Source organism: Plasmodium fragile, assembly GCF_000956335.1.
Source record: "Plasmodium fragile strain nilgiri unplaced genomic scaffold supercont1.60, whole genome shotgun sequence".
In the NCBI taxonomy this organism is placed as follows: domain Eukaryota; phylum Apicomplexa; class Aconoidasida; order Haemosporida; family Plasmodiidae; genus Plasmodium; species Plasmodium fragile.
Genome location: NW_012192640.1, coordinates 98736 through 120193, shown reverse-complemented (window position 1 = coordinate 120193; position 21458 = coordinate 98736). Strand labels below are relative to the sequence as shown.

The 21458-nt window shown below is 36.6% G+C and overlaps 7 protein-coding genes across 7 annotated transcripts; 4 read left to right on the top strand and 3 right to left on the bottom strand.

Annotated features, from left to right (window-relative positions):
* Positions 1 to 3786: 3786 nt before the first annotated feature.
* On the bottom strand, positions 3787 to 5010 carry AK88_04357 (UV excision repair protein Rad23; the record flags this gene model as incomplete). The annotated part of the gene is made up of 1 exon (XM_012481967.1): positions 3787 to 5010. The coding sequence occupies one exon, from the start codon at positions 5008 to 5010 to the stop codon at positions 3787 to 3789; it is 1224 nt and encodes a 407-aa protein (XP_012337390.1).
* Positions 5011 to 7386: 2376 nt separating this feature from the next.
* AK88_04356 (uncharacterized protein) lies at positions 7387 to 9018 on the top strand (the record flags this gene model as incomplete). Its single annotated transcript, XM_012481966.1, has 1 exon — positions 7387 to 9018. The coding sequence occupies one exon, from the start codon at positions 7387 to 7389 to the stop codon at positions 9016 to 9018; it is 1632 nt and encodes a 543-aa protein (XP_012337389.1).
* Positions 9019 to 9751: 733 nt separating this feature from the next.
* AK88_04355 (uncharacterized protein) lies at positions 9752 to 10279 on the top strand (the record flags this gene model as incomplete). The annotated part of the gene is made up of 1 exon (XM_012481965.1): positions 9752 to 10279. One exon carries the CDS (start codon positions 9752 to 9754, stop codon positions 10277 to 10279), a length of 528 nt encoding a protein of 175 aa, XP_012337388.1.
* Positions 10280 to 11908: 1629 nt separating this feature from the next.
* AK88_04354 (uncharacterized protein) lies at positions 11909 to 12721 on the top strand (the record flags this gene model as incomplete). Its single annotated transcript, XM_012481964.1, has 1 exon — positions 11909 to 12721. The coding sequence occupies one exon, from the start codon at positions 11909 to 11911 to the stop codon at positions 12719 to 12721; it is 813 nt and encodes a 270-aa protein (XP_012337387.1).
* Positions 12722 to 13295: 574 nt separating this feature from the next.
* AK88_04353 (uncharacterized protein) lies at positions 13296 to 15044 on the bottom strand (the record flags this gene model as incomplete). The annotated part of the gene is made up of 1 exon (XM_012481963.1): positions 13296 to 15044. The coding sequence occupies one exon, from the start codon at positions 15042 to 15044 to the stop codon at positions 13296 to 13298; it is 1749 nt and encodes a 582-aa protein (XP_012337386.1).
* A 1014-nt stretch (positions 15045 to 16058) lies between these two features.
* AK88_04352 (uncharacterized protein) lies at positions 16059 to 17173 on the bottom strand (the record flags this gene model as incomplete). The annotated part of the gene is made up of 4 exons (XM_012481962.1): positions 16059 to 16142; positions 16527 to 16601; positions 16777 to 16833; positions 17039 to 17173. The coding sequence occupies 4 exons, from the start codon at positions 17171 to 17173 to the stop codon at positions 16059 to 16061; spliced, it is 351 nt and encodes a 116-aa protein (XP_012337385.1).
* A 1550-nt stretch (positions 17174 to 18723) lies between these two features.
* AK88_04351 (uncharacterized protein) lies at positions 18724 to 21434 on the top strand (the record flags this gene model as incomplete). Its single annotated transcript, XM_012481961.1, has 2 exons — positions 18724 to 20984; positions 21200 to 21434. 2 exons carry the CDS (start codon positions 18724 to 18726, stop codon positions 21432 to 21434), a joined length of 2496 nt encoding a protein of 831 aa, XP_012337384.1.
* Positions 21435 to 21458: the final 24 nt, after the last annotated feature.

Below are 21458 nucleotides of genomic sequence, written 5' to 3'. Positions count from 1 at the left end.
AAACAAATAGAGAATAAATTATTGTTCTCCTGTCGATATTTTATTTTATTTTTCCCACGGTCCACTTAAACTTTTTCTATCTCCTCTTGGAACAAATATACACGTGTACAAAAAATATATGCTTGCGTCCTGTACATATATTTGCTACGGCGCATATGTACAAACATGAGGTGATGGGTATATTATATACCGTACGTATAATACACGACGTATATGCAACTGTATATACGTGCGTGGGCTGGCGTTCGAATGCTGGATCACATTCTGTGCATGTTTCTAACTACAGCTACGCGCACGGTAACACTAACATATTATTATATACTGCGTACTCTCATTTGTCGTTGCTACGCTACATTAACTCTTTGGCATGGCGCGTAGGTCATGAGATTATATGTACCGGTGAATGTATGGCTACTATATATTATAAAACATACAAATTGTATACAGAGTGTTTATGCGTATTGACGAATTGTAGAGGGGAGGCTTAAGCTTTTAAAACCCGCGCTGTCGTCACATTTGTAAAAATTTCCCTTATACTTTTTTTTTTTCCTTTTAAGAAAAATTTGTTTCTTAAAAAAAAAAAACAAGTACGTAAATTAACAACCTATATAATGTATACGTAATGCGAACATATACTGTTCACTAGCATAACTTTTACTTTTATTGTAAATTTTACATGGTATAATAAATATATACATACATATATATAAATATATGCGTATAAATACATATGTATATTTAAATTTGGTGATAAAAAGCATGAACAAACAATGCTATTTGTAATATATATTATTACTTATATCTCTTTGTATATGTATTTTTTTTTTTATATTATTTGTTAAAATAATAAAAAATTAATTAAATGGATTTATATGTGGGGGATATACGGATGGATAATGCGGATGATGCTATTTTTTATATATGTAAACGTAAAAATGTAAAAAAGGTAACAAAATGTTTACTTCATATGCGCAAAATGGGTACAGTGAGAAAAAAAAAAAAAAAGGTATGCGTTTTTTTGGCTGCGTTGCGCAGGAAATACGAAAGGTTTAAAAAAAGTATACGGTAGCATAATTTTATGTGAGGGTTGAACACCTTATTATAATTCCTTCTTGTCCCCAATAGGTACATACACGAATATATATATATGTATATATATGCATATATGCATGTAATAATATATAATGGTATTATATATATCTATATATATATAATATATGGGGTATTGTATATATAATGTAAACGCACGCGTATACTTTTTTACAGGCGTGTATTGTTACTGCTTTATACGCAGGTAGAGGTTATGCATATTTTGGTTTACGCTGTGGTACTTTTTTTTGAGCGCATTAAAAAAGTACGCAATGTTGTGCTGTACACTATATTTTTTACTCTGCATGGGTTTTATACCCATTTTGGAAATTTTTAATTTCTGCCTTTCGCTATTGTTAACATTGTCGTTTAAGTTGTTTGGCCTTTAACGTGGCATACCCTAATAAATGCACAGTTGCGTTGGCGACATACGCACAGAGGAAAACACGGGTGACAGGTGCTTCAAATAAGGTGAAAAAAACAAGCACCAAGTGCACTTTGGCATGGGTGTTTTTCTTTAACTACCTATATTTAGCAAATTATATGTAGTCCTTCCCCTAATTTATGCATATTTCCAATTTCGTATGCTGCCGCCATTTTGGCTTTGCCGGTGCGACGCCATTTTTTGTACCTGACAATATCCCGAAAGCATATAACACGCTGACAACGAAGGCAAAAAAAAAAATATATATATTCGCTTAACAAAGGGATATGGACATATATATTATATACGTGCTCTAACCCTCATGTGGATGTACGCGTTGTTGTGGGAAGGTAACCCTAATTAACGTTACCGTCCCAGTAACCACTGCCAAGTGCGCACTGGTGTATGCACGTGGGTAGGTACAGATGCGCAGCGACATATGCTAGTGGACCTCCTCCGCAGCGGGCTATCTGACCCGAATATAAGGCAACGTCAGGATAATGCGCGTAACATATTCGAAATAAAAAGAAGTACAAATAACATGTTTCGTGCTCGCTTTTTTTTTCCCCTTTTTTTTTTTTGTTCCTGCCCACGCATTATACTGAGAAATTGTAGTCGGGGGCTGTTTATGGCATTTTATATTTTGCTCCAAAAGGGTTACACAAACAGGGCATTTTTTATGTTGCGGAAATTTGCAGTTGGCCTAGCAGCATATCATCGTGCATGCCGAATTTCATAGTTCTTGGCGAGTCGCCTTTTGTAATTCACCATTTTATTCGCAAGGGGAAAAGAAGATATAAATTAACAAAAAAACGCATCTCATATTATAATAATAAGTGTTGCCTTCTCGGCAGTGCGCACTTGTACTACCCCTTTTTTATGCCTTTGTATTTTTAAATAATGGTAGAGTGAAAAAAATGGTTGTTTTAACACATGTACCTATTTTTACAACGTGCGCGCTTGCCAGCTTTGCTGTGCCTGCCCTCAACACCACTTTGCAAAACTCAGGGCAGAAAATATAAAAGTGGACGTATAATGTACGGCTGTTTACCAAAATAAAAAAAAAAAAAAAAAAAAAAAAAAAAAAAAAAAATCAACCATTGTGGAACAACTTCCCCGCAACATGCTAAAAAAAAAAAAATGTTCTCCTCTATTTTTATATTCCTCCAGAAGTGTACAACAAAAATATGGGAAAGGTGTTTAAGGGAAATGTGTTTTTTTTAAAAACTACAATTTTTGAAGCAGTCGCTTTTTGACAAAGGGGCGCCTGTTGTACGTATAAAAATAGTGTGCATAAGCGCATATGCATACATATATACGCACAACGTGTGTGAACAAGCACATTGAGTGTCGCCTTGCATAGTACATGCCGTTTCTTCTTCAACATTTTCCTGGTGAAGAGGCCAAATTTTGTCTACGTGAAATGAGGGGGCCCATGTGGTGAGTTCTTTCGTGTGTAAATTCGCTAAGAGAAGGAGACTCTTTGTGATTAGCTGTTCGAGGGGTCGGCAAACATGTCACGATTCATCATCCTCATGAGCAAAGCATAATATCTGTGAGCAAAATTGGGTAAACAATTACCCCTAGCAGGCATATACATATGCATACAGTGTGTGTATGTATGTACATCCTGTCTTCACCGAACACAACACCTTTGCTAATACAAAACGTTTCGTCACCTCAAAAGAGAAAAAAAGGTCTTGACCACCGCAAAGGAAAATAAACGAATAAGGACAACACTGGAATCAGCACCTGTTTGAACCGATTTACAGAATGATAACCAAAACGATATTGTAACAATTAAAATAATGTCATTAAGCAAACGTAAAAATGTACTACTACACATATGTAAAAAGTTGTGCCAAGGCACTTTTTTTTTAAAAAGAAGGAAATAGAGGCATACACAATATGCTGAGCGGGGCGGGGAGGGAGGAGAAAGGACTTAAAAAAAAAAAAAATAATAAAATGGGGCCAAAAAAAAAAAAAAAAAAAAAATCAGTGCATTTAATCCATACGCTATACTTTACACCAAAATATGATTCTCCCAAATGGGGTGTTTACTCGTGCATTTTTACGTATGGATGAAATGGTGCATCGGTAAAGTGCACACACGGGGTGCGATACGCACATATAGAAACGCATAATGATGTTGGAACAGGCCCACTTTGTAGATGGTCTACCGTTATAAGTGGGACTCACCATGAGGAAGATGCGCACGTTGCCCCTCCTACGAAAGGAGAAAAACACGCCCGCCAAATAACTACCCCGAGACGTTACTCAGACGCGTAGTCATTCATATTTTCAAACAAATAGTTGGCCGCCATTTCCTCATTCTTATCACAAGCAATGAAAGCTTCCAACGCTAAGTGCTTTGGAAATCCAAGCGATTCCAACTTTTTAATACTTTCCATTTCGGTCTCATTTAAAGGCGTAATGGGAATATGAAAATTTTCATTATTGGGGTCGGTAATAATATTTTGGTGCTCGGGATCATCAAATACTTCTCCTTCCATTAAATCATTTTCTGCATTAGCTGCTATATGGTCATTATTGCCATAATTTTGAATGGCCCTTATAAATTCGCCTTGGTTCTCTCGTATAAATTCTAAAAACGAAGGATCCGTCCTTCCTATCATTTCTAGAATTTCTGGAATGCGTTGTGGATTCGTTAAAGCTACATCTCGTAGGATATTAAAAAATGGGGAATTTCTAAACTGCTCTGTATTTTCTGGTACAGATTGTCTAGAGTTATCTAGTAGGGAATTATAATTATTTAAAAGGTTTGGCAAATTGGGTGCAGTCTCATTATCTTCTCTCTCGTACGAGTTGTCATTTGTTTCATTTGTTTCATTCGTTTCATTCGTTTCGTTCGTTTCATTCACGTCAGGCATTGCGTTCATGGCGTTCATTTCATTCATCCCAGTTATTGTACTTAGTGCATTTAGCTCATTCATTTCACTTTCATCTGGAAAGCCATTTGTCAAATAATCAATCGCTCTATTGGGGTTGTTAAATGCTAATATCATGGCCTTTTTTACGGCTTCTCTTTCAAACCCCATAGCACAGATGTTGTCTATGGTCTCTTTTAGTTTTTCCCCAGTGACTAAAGCTGATTCTGCATTGTTAAGGCTACTGCCTTGTCTGCCCTCCTCTAATACATTTGAAGCGGCATTATTTTGATCACAATTTGTGGGCAAAGAAGCCATTTCATTATTTTTTAAAATGTTTGTAGATGATGATTCTTTTGTCTGGTTATTCTTCGTAGAACTAAATATCTTTTTACACGCCATAACTATAACAATGCCGTTTTCTTTTAATACATCAACTGCTTTGCTTTCATCCTGTAATATATTTCCACTGAAAATAAGCTTCTGTTTATCGGATGGCATTTCGGGGAATGCCACTCCTATCTTTTTTTTTAAGTCTAAAATGGTGTCATCACTGTCGACACTGATTTCTTCTTCATTGTTCTGAAGTGTCCTTACTTTTATTTTCATTTTTGAGGGAGGGGGGGAGGGAGGAGCGGCTATGTGGATTGGGAAGGTTATAGGCGGTTAATATGTTTATTGTGATACTTTACTGGAGTACTACTTGATTGATACGCCGCTTCGACACAGGAACAATAACTTTATGCGCAAATCCGCATATAAACACAGTTGTACTCACGAGTAGCCACGCCGTAAACGCACAACCGGCCGAACTTTCACAACACGTCGTGTGGCGGCCAATACACGCCGGGGAGCAAACTATCGTGGCGATGTAAAAAAAAAAAAAAATACGGAGCGCAACAATGGGGATGTACTTGGAAAGGTAACAAATACGCGGTTATCCGTCTTCGCTAGTTTTTATATTTTTGTCTACCAACTTATATCCAACACCTTTTTTAAAAAAATGGCACAAAAAAATGTTTTTTTTTTAACACGTAAACGAGACACTCGGGGTGTACAAATGCGTCACGTTGCAATCGCGTTATTTATACATGAAAGGGGGTACACAAGTTAGTGCATATATACTACATATACGTGTATGCCCCCTATACATTTTATTTATTCATTTTTCCCACATTCCATTTCGTGCGCCTTCCTTCACTCATTTTATCCCTGAAAAAGTCAAGAAAAATATTTGCGCAAAGCGCTCGCGCGGAAAGACTACTTAACTAGTTGTACTCTCTGGTGGTTGCTTCTGCATTTTTTTATATTATTTTTGTTTCTTCTTCCACTTTTGTAATTAAATTTGTAAAGAAGCACATGGGTGAGGAGTTTTAAATATTTCTTACACGCGTTTTTATTCTTCGTAACGATATGAACGTAAAAACGAACATGTCAAAAATTGGGGAATTATAATAAATGGTAAAATGGTAAAATGGCAAATAATAAAAGTGCAGATAACACTTACTGGGCTGGATCGTTTTCTTCAAGATAATGTACTGCAGCGTTTGGAGCGGACTTTATAACATGTGGGTTTGGATTTACGTAACTTTATAAGCATAGTATTTTTGCTTCCCTTTGTTGATAAAGCTAACGGGTTTGAGAAAATAAAACAAAGAAAACTGCAAATTGGCGTAAAAAAAAAAAAAAAAAAAAAAACAAATGACAAACCTTTTTTTTTTGCTGAATATAATTTGTCCCATTTGCTTCAACATGTATTTGTATGCACTATAAAATAATACATGGGTACAAGTTTAAAAAAAAAAAAAAAAAAAAAAAACAAAAAGCTGAAAAGGACACAATGACAAAGGCGCAAAATAAGAACATAGAAATATTTCCATTAAATTTTTTCTTCACCATTTTGTTCGTAAATTAGAGAAAAAGACCGTCACGAAATATCACATCCAATCCGTTATTTTCTCGCTTGTTTCTTTCGCCCCTTTTCACATTATAACGACAATTATATAATCCACCTGTACAATCGATAGGTTATTGCGCGCACATATGGCAGCGTGCATATGTATGAAAGTATGCAAATGGTATGTATAAGCAAGAAGGCGCATGTATTAAAAGTAAATGCGTGATGCTCCTTTCCTCTTCCTCGCTGTGACGACTGAACGAGCCAGTACAGAAAGAGAAGGCCACCTCTATTTTAAAACAACACAAATTTTATTATTTTTTTTTTTATTCCACCAAATGATAATGCGATAAATATATCACACCTTTGTGTATAAAAAAAAATTCCCCTTCGCCGTTGTGAAGAGCTTTTAAATAAAATTGTACCATTTGTTGTTCTTTTCTTCTAAGAGAAAATTATTAAAGGAAACACGGTGAGAGTCCCATCTTGCATAAATATAGTCTGGAGTTTTAAAAATGTCTGATGATACATCATCCATTTAATCATTTCTCCAGCTTAATTCTTCTCTATGTAGAGGAACATTCGCACCTGGAGGGTGAGCAATAACAGTAACCAGAGAGCCGAAATAAAATTGTACAAAATTTAGCAGAGTGGGTAAATTCTGGCGAAAGGGAAGAAGTTGAAAAAGGTGCCTTGTTTTTTTTTTTTTTTTTTTTTTTTGCCTACTATGATATAGTCTTGTACATTTTACTGGAAGCGCGTCCGCTCAAAAAAGTAGCTTAAATTTATCACGTCCATTTGTTCATATCCCTTTTTTGAGCCCCTTTTGGAACAACCGCCCCACTGTCTTACACCTTGTGATGAACAAACTGTGTTGACTCTCACGTGCGCATTTGCCCCCTTTGGACATTTGCCCATGTAGATGAATAGGCGTTGCGCACATTAGTGAGGAGCACACACGGCAGCCATGCACACGTTTTGCGGTTGCTTGAATTATCGTGTGTACATGCATGCGCATCTGCAGATGTGTATACATATATGCACACATATAGCGCCCCAGCGTGGTAACATAAAAAAGAGTCTCATCAATGCGCACGTTTAATAATATTCTTAAACAAAGCGCAAATGTGAAGAGAGGTAACGGTCGTTTTTTTATAAGACCCCGTTTCAAGGCATACCATAACGTGTCGCACAGATATAAAGTTGAAGATGCTACCACGTACGACCGAGAAGTTAAGATAAAGCAGATGAATTCTTCTGTCTTGTGTATTTTCTCTAATATGCTTTTAAAGGAAAATATTAAGAATGACTTTATTTGGAAAAAAATAGAAAGGAGGTCCTACGAAATAATGGATAAATTTGAAGTCGGAGACATCGCATCCTTCTTATTTTGCTTGAGCAAAATGAGATACGAAACAAACTTATATGAAAGTTTTATTCCAATCATAAAAAAAAAGTGTGAATATTTTAATACGTCCAATTTAGCTATGCTAATATCGACGTACTCGAAAAGGAAGAAGGAAGATTTAATCATAGTGTTAAAGGAGGAATTAAAAAAAAAAGTACACACCATTCATAATGTAGTGGAGATCTGTATGATTCTAAATGCCCTAGTTAAAAGCAAAATATATGATGAACATTTATTTGTCAAACTGAGTAATATAATTGCTGAAAATGTAATTCGCAACCATGTGCACGTAAGGGATATATGTGTAATTGCCTACTGCTATGCGTGCATATTGTACAAGAATATGAATTTTTTCAAAATTTTGGCGCAAAAAATTGTTCTCCTGATGGATGATATAAATTTAGTGGACCTGTGCAGAATATTATACGCATACATGAGAGTAGATCAAAATTTTTATCACATATTAAAGCTGTCTGCACTTAAGTTAGCCAACGTTATGGACAGCAGTTCTATCAGTGACGTCATTAACTGTGTTCATTTTTTACCCATATTGAAAGAAGTTGTTGAAGCGCGCAATGACTCTACGACGAAGAGGATTGATCCCCATATAGACGGATCATTCAACTACAGCATAGATTACGTACATTTTCTCAATTATATAATAAACGCCTTCAATGAGAAATTGCTCAGCTACTTGAATTTGTTGAGTGCAAACCAGGTGAGCAATCTTTTTTACATTTACTCCAGGTATAACATCCTTATAAGTCTGTCCAAAATGGACATTTTTGTTTCGCACATAAGAAATATGAAAGTGGCGAACGAGTTAAAAATTTACATTTTGTATTCGTTGGCAATACTGTTAAAAAATTATGAAAGCAACAACAGTGGTCTATACATTTGTGACCCGCTGGATATAAACAAAATTTTTGTTAAGCATCATGGCGAACATTTCGTGGATCAAACGCACAGGAAAGACAACATCAAATGTTTAAATAAGCACGATTACGACGCAATGAAGAATAACCTTCTGTGCTGCTTGAAGCAGTGGGAAGACGACATCAACCTGTTTGTAACTAACTACGACATTTGTTCGATTCAAGACATTATAAAGGTCTTAAGCATTTTTTTAATCCTCAATCATACGCGAAACTCACTTATTTCCAACATCAAAACGTACGTTATAATGAACTACAAAAGTGTGAATGAACACAATGCCTACACCTTGATGTTTTATTTTCAAAAATTAAATGTGATAAATGATGATGAGGACTTTGCACAAATTTTGAAGTGTAAAATTAAATCGCTAAAATGAAACAGCCAAAGTGATCAACAAAATGAAAATTTTTTATGAACAAAGGTTTGTCAAAAAAAAAAAAAAAAAAAAAAAAAATTAAGCTTATACTTAATATTCTGCATGCACGTGGCAGATTTTTTCCTCTTAAAGGCGTAAAATGGAGGTAGCTGTTTTTTTTTTTTTTTTTTTTTTTTTTGTGCCTGAACAAGTCATACATTTTGAGCAAATAAAATAGCCATAAATTGCATAAACGACAAATGCCTTTTGTAAGCCTACATTTTTGTGCTTTATTTTTTTTTCCAGATTTTGTAAAAAATTCTGCAACAAATTGCCCATCATTTGAGGTTTTTTTATTTTCCAACACATTTTTCGTTTGTAGTAGCTTCAACCACTTTTTATCGTTATATTTATTTTTACTCCATTTTTTTTTTTTTTTTTTTTTTTCTGCCTCTACCTCTTACGCTTTTTTACAAATCCCATTTTTGCAAACTTTCCTTTTCCCGTTTGAAGACCTTTTCATTGTGTCCCTTTTCCTGCTAATGGCACATTTTGTTCAAAAATAAACGTATAAAAATTGCAACACATATATATATTTATTTATTACAAAGGCGCATAATCACATCGTAGACAGAGTGAATTATTATGTTCTTTTTTTACAACTATCAGCAGCTTGTGAAAAAAAAAAAAAAAAGCCGCGGAAAAGCCTGCATAAAAAACAAATTTACACTTTTAACGCAAAATTTTATTCAAAATGTTGCGTCTAGGAAAAATGAGCAAGTGCTGCTGCTTCCCATTAGCGGGGGGATGCATTATTGGAATTATGATTCATATAGGATTTTGCATATCAGCAATATTCTCCCATGGTCAAGAATATAAAATTCTGCTCATAATTACAAATGCAGTATTGGCCGCCTTGTTAATTCTTGGATTGACACTCAAAAGTTCTATTATTTTTTGCATTGCTGCTATTTCTGTGGGCTTTATTCTGGCAAATTACCTTGTATCCTTTATACTTATCTTCATTTCTCTTTTTATAAAGGATAAGTACACACTGGAAAGTAAAATTTTTACCACAGTTATTGTGTTCATTATGCTGTTCACAACAACCGTTTTCTTTAACATTTATTTATCCACATGTAAAGTTTTGAAAGCTGGGGGAACAGGCTGGGAATTCAAGAATTATATGGAGATCGAGTCTGACCAGCAGTTGCAGAAGAGGGAAGAAAAGAAGGAAGAGAAGAAGGAAGAATCGGGCACCTATAGTGATTACAAAGCTTAATTTAAATTTATTGTTGTGTGAGATGGACAGCCCCAGGCATACTCGACTTCTGCGGGACACAAGTGATATGCGCGTTGTGTTAATCTGTGAGTCCAACACACAAGCCGCGCGAACAGGAAATATGCACCTGACGCTAGTCTAAGATGCTAAGAAGTGACGTCGTTATTCAAGCCCCATGGTCAACCCTTCAAGGCACCTTGGTGAAATGAGGGAAACGCATGATATAAGTGCGGAGCACGTGAAAAAAGGTGAGGGATGTGAAGAATCACGCATGTCCAATGAGTGATACCAAATGTGGCCGAGGAACAAGAAACAAACAGAATAGAACAGAACGATGCGTTAAGTTGGTTATCTCCTAATACACCTCACCTTTTCGCCCTAACTGTACATGCAAGTAAACGGTGTATGAGCTCCTGCATTATCCCTTCCCCTTCCATCTCCACGCCCTAATTTATTCGTTTGCCTATTCTTTTTTTGCACACCTATTCTTTTTTTTTTTTTCGTGTGTCTTCACTAGTTCGTCCCATTTTACGCGAGGAACATAAGGTGGGACTTCTTACGAAGTTTTTGCTTTTTTCGAAAATTGGAAACTGAACCCCTATTCATTAAATTATCAATATTCCTTATTAATTATAAATACGAGGCTATAATTAAGCAACCGCAATAGGCAGTTGAAATGGAGAACAAGGACGGGTGCACGCGCACTTCATTTTTGCGTTGTGATGTTTGCAATATTGCAGAATGTAGCGCAGACGGCGCAAAAGTATATGCAGGTAACTTCGTTCACTTAATGCTGCACACTGTAGTGTGTTAACATTGGTGTGGCTGCTTTTTTTTTGTTGCTTAATCCAACCGTTTGGTCTCACTTCCTATTTCGCTGCGTGTTCGTTTCGCTTAGTGCTCTGCCTCTATTGTGTCGTATGTGTACCCTGAAAAGGCGCAAAAAAATTATGAATATTAAAAAGGTAAATGGATATAAACTGGGCTGTCAACTGTGGCCACACGACGGTAATCCTATTCATGTTAAAAAAAAAAAATATAGCAACGAAGGGGCTGTCACGCGGATTTGCATATATAAGCGTGTATGCATATGCACTTATAATGAGGCGCCCACTTCAGTGTGACTCTCACCAATTGCAGGTCAAAAAGGATAAATGAAAACAACACGCACATTGTACGTATTAATGCACATAGGGAGTTATGACCATCGGGTTTTATTTATGCTCTTCAAAATTTTTGTTAGGATAACAGGCCCCTAATTGTGGAAAGAGCATAAAATGTAAACGCTTTATCGCATGATGTGAAGTGGCAAGGCAAATTTATACTCGCGATAATTGTGCCCCATCTGGTATGCACATGAGAAGAAAAACCATAAAATGAATAATTGAAGATCATACATTGCAAATCTCCCCCCCCAAAAAAAAAAAAAAAAAAAAAAAAAAAAAAAAAAAAAAACGCCCATCCAGTAAAATATACATTTTTTACACTTTTCTGAGATAAATTAAGAAGCTAAAGGAGAAAAGCAGAAAGAACGCAATTACGAGTAGCCACAGTGTTTAAGGGGCTAATTTTGCATCGTATATATATTAACCACACAGGAGTGTAGCCTCTTTTTACTCTTTGTTCAAAATGGCAGAATGTGGGGGAGGCCTGATGAGCGAAATTGACAATTTAATCAATGACGTGGAGGAGGAGAGAGAAAATTACGACGAGCTACAATTCTGTGTAGCCCCAGTAAGAGTCCCAAGAAATTTCATAAAAGATGCAAAGACAAAAAATAACAAACTGTTTGACTTTCACAAAGGTACAACCACATTGGCCTTCAAATTTAAGGATGGAATAATAGTAGCAGTAGACTCAAGAGCTTCCATGGGCTCTTTCATATCTTCACAGAACGTTGAGAAAATTATCGAAATTAATAAAAACATTTTAGGGACCATGGCAGGAGGAGCAGCAGACTGTTTGTATTGGGAAAAGTATTTGGGCAAAATTATAAAAATTTATGAATTAAGAAATAATGAGAAAATTTCTGTGCGAGCAGCCAGTACCATTTTGAGTAACATTTTATATCAATATAAGGGGTATGGATTATGCTGTGGAATAATTTTAAGTGGTTATGATCACACCGGTTTCAACATGTTCTACATTGATGATGAGGGGAAGAAGGTGGAGGGCAATTTATTTAGTTGTGGAAGTGGTAGCACTTATGCTTATTCCATTTTAGACTCTGCTTATGATTATAACTTGAGTCTGGAGCAAGCCGTGGAACTGGGCAGGAATGCAATTTATCATGCCACCTTCAGGGATGGTGGCTCTGGTGGGAAGGTTCGAGTTTTTTACATACACAAGAATGGCTACGACAAAATTATCGAGGGGGAGGATGTTTATGATTTACATTATCATTACACGAACCCGGCACAGAACGACCAGCACGTTATGTAGAGCGGCCTAACGCGGAGCGCTTCCGCGAGCTGACCGTTCACTCTAACCGTTTCTCCCGTGTTCTGTACATCCCATATTTTGCACACATTTTGGTCCATTTTTTACCATTTTTTAGCCATTTTTTTTTGCACAATTCTTACATTGCATGTGCAGGTCAAACTGGGCAATTGCCTTTTAAAAAAAAAAAAACTTTTTTTCCATTGCAGGAAGACCCACTGCAAACCTTGTTGGTCGTAGAACGGTCTGCATATTTCCTGTCTGCACATTTTGTGCTTCCCCATATTTTACAACTCATTATATGAGCAGTTTAGGACTTAAAAAAAAAAAAAAAGTTTTACGTTTTTTTTTTTTTAATTTTACAAAAGGGACAAGGACGCGGTGTGCGGGAAATTAAAAATGTAGAGGTTGATGCCATTTGGGCATGCTGATCAGGGAAACACACCAAGTTGGAGTGGCAAATTGAGGGAACATGCACACGGATACATAAAAGCACATGCGTGATGAGTGGGCCTTCCCCCCTTTTTGCGCGAGCGCCATACCCACACGTGCAGCGAGTTCCCACTCTGCGAAGCGGCTAAATGTAATGCCCTATTTTAATCATGAGGAAATTCTTGAGCAGGTAACTGGCCAGCACAGAAAATATGGAGTAGCAAATATAATTTCCGTCATTGGAAATGAATATATGATAAGCGATTGTGTTACATATAATGGTGTATACATGTAGGTATATATTAATATAATTATAATTGAATACCTTGAGGATGAAGTAAATGACGAGGGGGTAGTTGCTGAGGACAAACAGCATAAAGAGGTAGTTGTACTTTACCATGGTTATTTTAATTTTATATTTTTTTTCCTGATATAGCTTGAGAATATATGTAAAAATGCACAAAAAAAGAAAATAGACCATATAATTAATGGTCATTGATTTTAATTTTTTAAAGGAAAACGAAGAGTTACATATTTTCAAAATATATTTTTCATTGTCCAAATCGGAAAATAAAAGTTTGGAGTACATGCTGATTTGTTTAATTTTAAATTTATGTTTCTTTTGATTTTGCTTTTTTGTTATTTCGTCCACATTTTTGTGAAAAGTAAAATCGATATTTTTGAAAATATTTCTGCACAAGCTGTTAAGTTCGTCTCCCGATCTGTGCACATATTCATACCTATCACCATGAAGGTCACAATCGTAGCAATGATTTTGTGAAAAAAAAAATTCTTTTGTCGTGTCTGGACAAACATCCCTTGTGGAGGGTTTCTTTACAAATGAGTTTGTCTCACTTTTGAAGTAATTCTTCGTTTCACTCCCTTTTTGGTAAAAAAATATGCTGCGCAAAATTTTGAAAAGGTAATGAATATTGTACGCTTCCTTCTCTCTCGTCTCCAGAACTAATTTGTATTCATCAATGTGGTAATAGACGAGGACGTTTATAATTTGGAAGAGGCTGTTGCGTTCTTCCGCGTTTTTCAGAGTAACAATGTCGTTCCTCAACAGTTGATGATTTTTTTTTAGTTTGAAAATGGATTTGTACTTTACGCTCCCCTGTATGAGCTGCGATAGCCATGTTGTGGCGTCACGAAATGGGTGTAGTTTTGTCCAGTTGAGGGTGTCCGAGGTGGACTTCCCATGCAGAAGTGTATCCCCCATACCAAGTTGCGCATTCCAAGTACTCTGCTGCACGTGCTCCCTCCTATAATTCTCCTTGTTGTGAAGAAATAAATCAATCAGGTGCTTGTCATAATCCTCCGTATGTTCGTACTTCCGGTTGAGGATACACATATTGTGGTCCCTAAATCGGTTGTGGAAAATGCAAGTCAGGAACTTGTTCTTGTGTATATTCACTAAATTGGGAACGTTCGATTGATTAAAAATGTTATACAGCCCATACAGCTTGTGCTTATCATCATATTTGTACATAAAAAGAGTGTAGGAGGAGCAGTTGTACTGATTAGGATAATTCCTTTGCGTGCTGTCCCCGAAGGTACTATTCTTAAGAAAGAAATCGGAGAAGGTTCCTCCTTCCTTATGGTCATTTTCAAAGTTCGGGTGTAAGTAGGCATTTATTATTAAAAACAAAATTATCATTTTGAGGAAAAAAACGTGAATAAATTTGTCATGATACTTGAGTCGATTAAATATGATGTGTCTATACACTTGGGGCTTGAGGAATAAAATATTTATAAAAATTAGGAACGTGTTTTTCTCCATGTATTCATCACATATGTTTCTGCACCGGTTACATTCGTTCAACTTTATGTTCGTCTTATTGTACACAGTGTACAGACTGGAGTTGCACCTCCCGCATTTGATGCAAATCATTTTGTCCTTTCAGCCTTCTATGCGTGGTGCGCCAAAATGTTTGGTTTCCCCAGTGGGGGTGTAGACTACAGGCACAAACAAGCGCATATGCGACTGCACATACGAATACATACCTCCCTTGCTTGCATACACTTTGGGAACATGCTAGTGGAGCAACAAAAAAGAAAAATAATATGCTTAGGAAACAACTAACCAAACCGATGCTCACATGGCAAATCCCAGAATTGCTCAGACATACTAACCCTACCCCCGATTCTCATTTCCGTTGCATTAGGAAAAGTGCGCCCACTAGCGGGTGTTCGATGGGTGATTAAAGGGAAGCGGAGCAAGGAAAACAGGTGGTGCGGATTAACGGGACGGTTAAACGTCGCCCTTTTTTTAATCATTTCCCCATTTTTTTGCCTCTCCGCACATTGCCCAAACGAGCATGAATTAGAGTTCCCCCTCTTTTATATACACGTGGAAGTTCCGTACGCCACAGAGTTAAATTTACGCGCTAAAAAAAAATACTTGTGCCCATTCAGTCGGCCAACCTTAAACGCTCGATTATCCCCACGTTCACATGCTGAGCGATCAGTTCGTGGTGTGCATCTACAGTGTGTACATGCTTTTTTAATTTGTTTTTTTTTTTTTTGCGGGGCTTGTCAAGCTAAGCGAGTTCCCAAAAAAAAGGAACGATCTTTTTTACGCAACAGTTACATGAGCACCTCCAGATGGGCACAATGCTTTTACAAGGATTAATAAGAAAGTTTGATCAAAGAGGGTGAGTATATGAATGTAAATAATTACGCGCGTGTGTACACATATATATACATATATGTATAAGTATACACACGCGGGCAGGGACGTAAAAAAAAAAAAAAAAAAACTATACAGCCATAGCTGCGCAAATTGCGCCAAATAATTCACGGAAGGGGATTAAAAGGAGGCGATCTCCCTGTGGAAGTAAACGCTTGCGTGGGTGCCTATGAGGACGTACCACTAGGCACATGGACGCATCCGCAAACGCACACTTTACTTATTCTTTCGATATAGGTAGTTCATAAAGAACAGCAAAAATAGGAAGAACAGGATGAGGTAAAACATGTATTTATTTCCCTAAAAAAAAGAAAAAAAAAAAAAAAAAAAAAAAAAATATGATCAATCATGTGAAACATTTTCAAGTAAAACAGACTGGAGCATTTAAAAAATATATATTTTTTTTCTCTCACTACTATACCTTTGTCTTTATAATATTTTTCACGCGCCTGTACACTCCTGTTAATTTTCTGTTCACGTGTTCCATCCTGTGCGACAACCACAAAATTTAAAAAAAAAAAAAAAAAAAAAAAAAAAAAGGGGATTAAATTTTTTTTTTTTCCCAAAAAAAAAAAAAAAAAAAAAAAAAAAAAAAAAAAATATGATCAATCATGTGAAACATTTTCAAGTAAAACAGACTGGAGCATTTAAAAAATATATATTTTTTTTCTCTCACTACTATACCTTTGTCTTTATAATATTTTTCACGCGCCTGTACACTCCTGTTAATTTTCTGTTCACGTGTTCCATCCTGTGCGACTACGACGAAATTGTAACAAAAAAAAAAAAAAAAAAAAAAAAAAGGGGATTATTTCATTGTTTGCTTATTTGCAGTGGGGACATGGTATGACAACTTTGGACGGGGGTAGTGGTGGTGTAACATATCCAGGTACCACTCTTTGGGGATATAAAATTTGCCTCTTTCCATTTTTACCAAATTGTCCAGGAGGGAATTGGATGTGCGGACTTCATCTCTCAGGTTGGATCCAAGCTTCAAATTTTTTGCGATTAAAAAGATGCGAAAAAAAAAAAAAAAAAAAATACTCATTTGAATGTCAAAACTGGGTATCCATTCATGCGTGTACATTTGTAGCCACTCTACATGCCTCTCCTCCGAACAGTCGTTTGTCTTATTCACATGCAAACGCAATCACATTAGCAACCCTTTCACGTATTTTAGCTGCCAATTGTCTTACCAGTTTGAGGGTTTGAACCTTTTTCTCCAAGTCAAGTATGTAGTTGTCATTTTCCTCTAGGTATATATTTATGTTTTCATTATATATGTCATTGTTATTATTTTTTTTTTTCTTCTTCCTCGAATTAAAATCCATATTAAATGAACGTTTTAAAAATTGTCATTCTACCGTTTTCGATAAGGCGAAGAAGGTTTTATAAATATAAGTAACGCGCTTCCTTTTTGCGGGCAACAAGTCGAAATCCCGTAGTGCGAAAAGGAACAAAAATACAAATACTGTTTTTGCTGCCTGGGGAGTATAGCGCCTAACAGCGGGTTCCACAAATGTGAATGCGCCTTAGGTAATAACGCTGTCGTCCTTTTCGTCTTTATGTTTTTGTGCTTCCTTCTCCCGTTCCGTTGCTCATTCCCTTCGTTTCAATTTTTGGCCTGGTCGCCCAATGTGAAAAATCGTCTACTTGGGGATGATTGGCGATCTGTTCGCCTGCGGCATGCATTCGCGGAAGTTCGAATCTGTAGGAAATTCTTCATGTAAACGTAATACTTTTATGCGATAGGGGTATACCTATTGTGTGTACATAACGTGACAGGCGAAAAGTGCGGAATATACAAACTGAAAAAAAAAAAAAAGATAAACAGATTGGTATTAAACTGATTATAAAAAAGGCGAACAAATTGGCAATAACATGACCATAAAAACGGCGAAACAAATTGGCAAAAACTGGCGATAAAAAATGACGATAAAAAACGACGAACAAATTTGGCGCGCAAAATGACCAACAAATGGATGAAGAAGAAAACGTGCAAATTGGCGAAGCACAATTTTTTATAAAAGATAATTTTTTTTTGAACCAACCTGCGTGTTAATTTCGCCCCCTGCGGTGGGTAAGTAGTCCGTAAAATTTTGCCACAGAAAAAAAAAAAAAAAAAAAAAGCAATTTTTTCGACAGGTCCATCAATTTTCCGCTCCTTCCGCTGTTCCTTTTTTTATTTATTTTTTTTTCTTTTGGAACTCCACCAATCCAGGGGTCCCACCCCATTAATGCTCAAGCTTCCGACAGTCCAATTTGGAAAAAGGCGCAGAAGCTATCTCAAGACTAGAATACAAAAAAGAAAAAAGTATACACGTATTTTTTTTTTAATATTACATGCACTTGTGTAATCACATTCGGGGTGTTTAAGAGAAGCATGTGAAAATTTACCCACATGTTGATAACCTGTTTGTAGCTTCATTTTTTTTTTTTGTTTTAATTTCCTTCAAAGTTGTGTGGAGCGAACAATGGCTGCGTTAGCACCAATGAAAGTGAATACTGCGCATAGTTAACTGCGAAGCGTGGGTCGCTTTTGTTATATGTGTTTGCCCATCGTTGGAATTTTCCCCCTCCGTACACACCCAACGGTGTATAGATTAATATAAAACCCAAAAGGACAGATGTGCTGTGCCACCAAAAAGATTAAAATGGATAAATGGGTAAGCGACGAAAAACGTGTTAAAACCCGTCTACAATTAAAGGGGGGGAAGGAACTCTGTGTCAAACTACTTCTACACGTTTATGCATCCTGAAATTAGTAGCAGTTGGTAGCATTGAAACTCATCGCAGAAAAAAACTCTCACTTTCGGCGAATCAGCCATGTTTCACTTGGGGAAACTGGACGTAGGTTAACAAAAAAAAAAAAAAAAAAAAAATGAAAAAACAAAAGAGACGGAAAAATGTAACCGAGGAAGAACTCGGCATGGACGAGTTGGACGAATCAGACGAATTGAGCTCCCCTGGGGAAGGCAGAAAAACAAGAACGAATTACACACGTAAGCGCAAGAATTACCGGGAGCTGTACTCTGAATACATTGAAACGCGAAACAGCAAAATAGATTTTTCCTATTATATAAATATAGAATCGACGATCATGGAGCTGCTGCTAGATAATAATCTCGAATCGTTTAACAATGCTGGGAAGCTTCTCTTTATCATTTTGTCCGGTCTGTCCCCCAGGGTGTTGTACTTGAAAAGAGTGTTAAACTTAGTACACTTTTTTTTTTACAAAGGAGGGATCAAATTTTATCACAGTGATATTCACCTGAAAATACTCCTCTTCATTTTTACCAGAATTAAATCTAGGTATATGATTCCTCGTATGCGTATTTTTAATCTCCTGGTGTCCAATAATAATTTAAACGAGCTTGACAAGTACAAATATGTGTACACCCCAAAGGGCAGTTTTTTCACCTTTGTCGACCACCTGTATTATCACATAAAAGATTTCATGATCACAGTAAGGAAAGTGCTAATGCAGGATTGGGTTGAGAAGGTACAGGCCAAAATGGTATCATCGAGCAAATCCAAGGAACACCTCCTAAAAAAATTAAAGGCGAGTCAAAAAATCGTCCTATATAAAGAAACAGATGAAGAAGTATTAACACACTTTTCAAAATTGTTCAACATAGAATATGCAAAATCATTGGAGAAATCTCTTAAACTATTAATTCAACAATGCTTTAAGATTAACTTTCCCCTGCACAGCATCTACCTGGACATTTACATTTTGTATAATATAAAGAACGTGGTGAAACTGCTGGTGGTGATAGACCAGCTGTTCTGTTCCATGTATCCCTACTACTACTTTTACGAATTGAAAGTGAAGCTTCTTCTTCTGCATATACATAAGTGCCAAGCGGGGGTGACTGCGCAAGCGGCAGCTGCAACTGCGGTGAAAACTGATCCGCTGGCAGACCCTATAAATGACGCTACCGCTATCGCTACAGGGGATGTGACAGCCCTGAAAAGCGAAGGGGAGGGCAGTACATTAGCTAACATGCCCCTCCACACGAAGAACGCTATTAGCGCCATTTCTCTTATTAGAAGTTTCGGAGGGGTCAAATCAGACGAGAACAGCACCCTCATGTATGACGAGTCATCTGTGGGGAACGTAAATTACCAACTGGACAAAAATGACCAGAGGGAACTACGAAAGTTGCTAAAATTGAGGAAAAAGCAGAAGGCAGAGACCAATGAATATTTGAACAGCCTATACAGTAGTGACTCCAGCAAGAGTGACAACAGCAACTTAAGTGAACATGGAATGCATCATGACTTGCCAGGGGAGCAACAGGGCAATGACAATAACGACGATGAAAAAAATTTATACTTGGACGCTTTTATGAATTTATATATTAACTGCACACAAGGAATGGTTAGCAGTTTACCATCTTTGAGCGAGTTACACGATTTGCACCCGCTGAAGCAATTAAATGAAAAAATTAGAAGCAAGCGGATGGAGGGAAACCTTAACAATATTGTCCTACCCATGTTGAAAGATACAAAGATAAATGATATGAACAGTGTAGATATGAGCGTGAGCGCAATGGAACAAGCAAAGGATCTACTGGAGGAGAATGAAGTAGAAAACCACTTTAATATAAAACAAAGTGAGCAGTTGGAAGGGGATGACCGCATTACAATAAAAAAGGAACAAACCAAAAAGGGAAAACTAGCAAGTCTTCCCAACATTGAAAGTATTCATAAGGACACATATAATGACATAGCTTACAATATAAATGTCGTTACAGACGTCGCCAAAAGTCTAATGCATTCATCTAATTATGATCCAATATATGTAAAGCTTTTTTACTCTTATCTTTTACCTGTCATTTCTTTTGAAAAAAGAGTTGACTTGTTTTTAACTTATTCGTACACAAGCTACAAAATTATGAAGCCATTAGTTTTTATTATTTTTTATAATAATCATACGTCGACGTATATTCTTAATACAGTCAAACATGTTTTTAAACAGGATAAGTTGCTTTTTCAAAAATATAAAAGTTCATATTTTAATGGACTTTCCTTGAGAGACATTCCGAAGAGCCATTTTATCTTTTTGTTGTTCCTCTCCGTTTTTTTCTACGACCAAAAGGCGGAGTCCCTCCTCTACATGTTCAAACTGTTTTGCAAGTAAGAAAGGAGCACAAGCACCTACGCAGGGGGGGGTACCGAAGTTCCCACGTCCCAGCGTTTACAGCGTTTACAGCGTTTACACCGTTTGGGGTGTTCCGGTGTGCCTTCCAATTGGCGGGCGCCTCTCCTTCCCATTCGGCGAAGTGTGTCCATTTGGCCCCTTTTTTTTTTGTAAACACTTTTTTTCCCAAAAACACCTCCTCACCCCGCAGCTATGACCAAGACGTAATCAGCGACCAGGAGCGAGACATAAACTACAAAAATATACACCAAGACGTGCTGCTTGAAAATGACACAAAATACACGGAGCACAAGAAAAATATAAATATAATAATTATAAAGTTTATTGAAATATATAAAGAGAAATTTGGGACCCACCTTTGCGACTACTTTGATTTCTACAGGATATTTTTTATACTCTTTGCTTCGTGTGTTGCAATGGAGTAGTGTGCTGTTGGTGGTGGCTTGGAA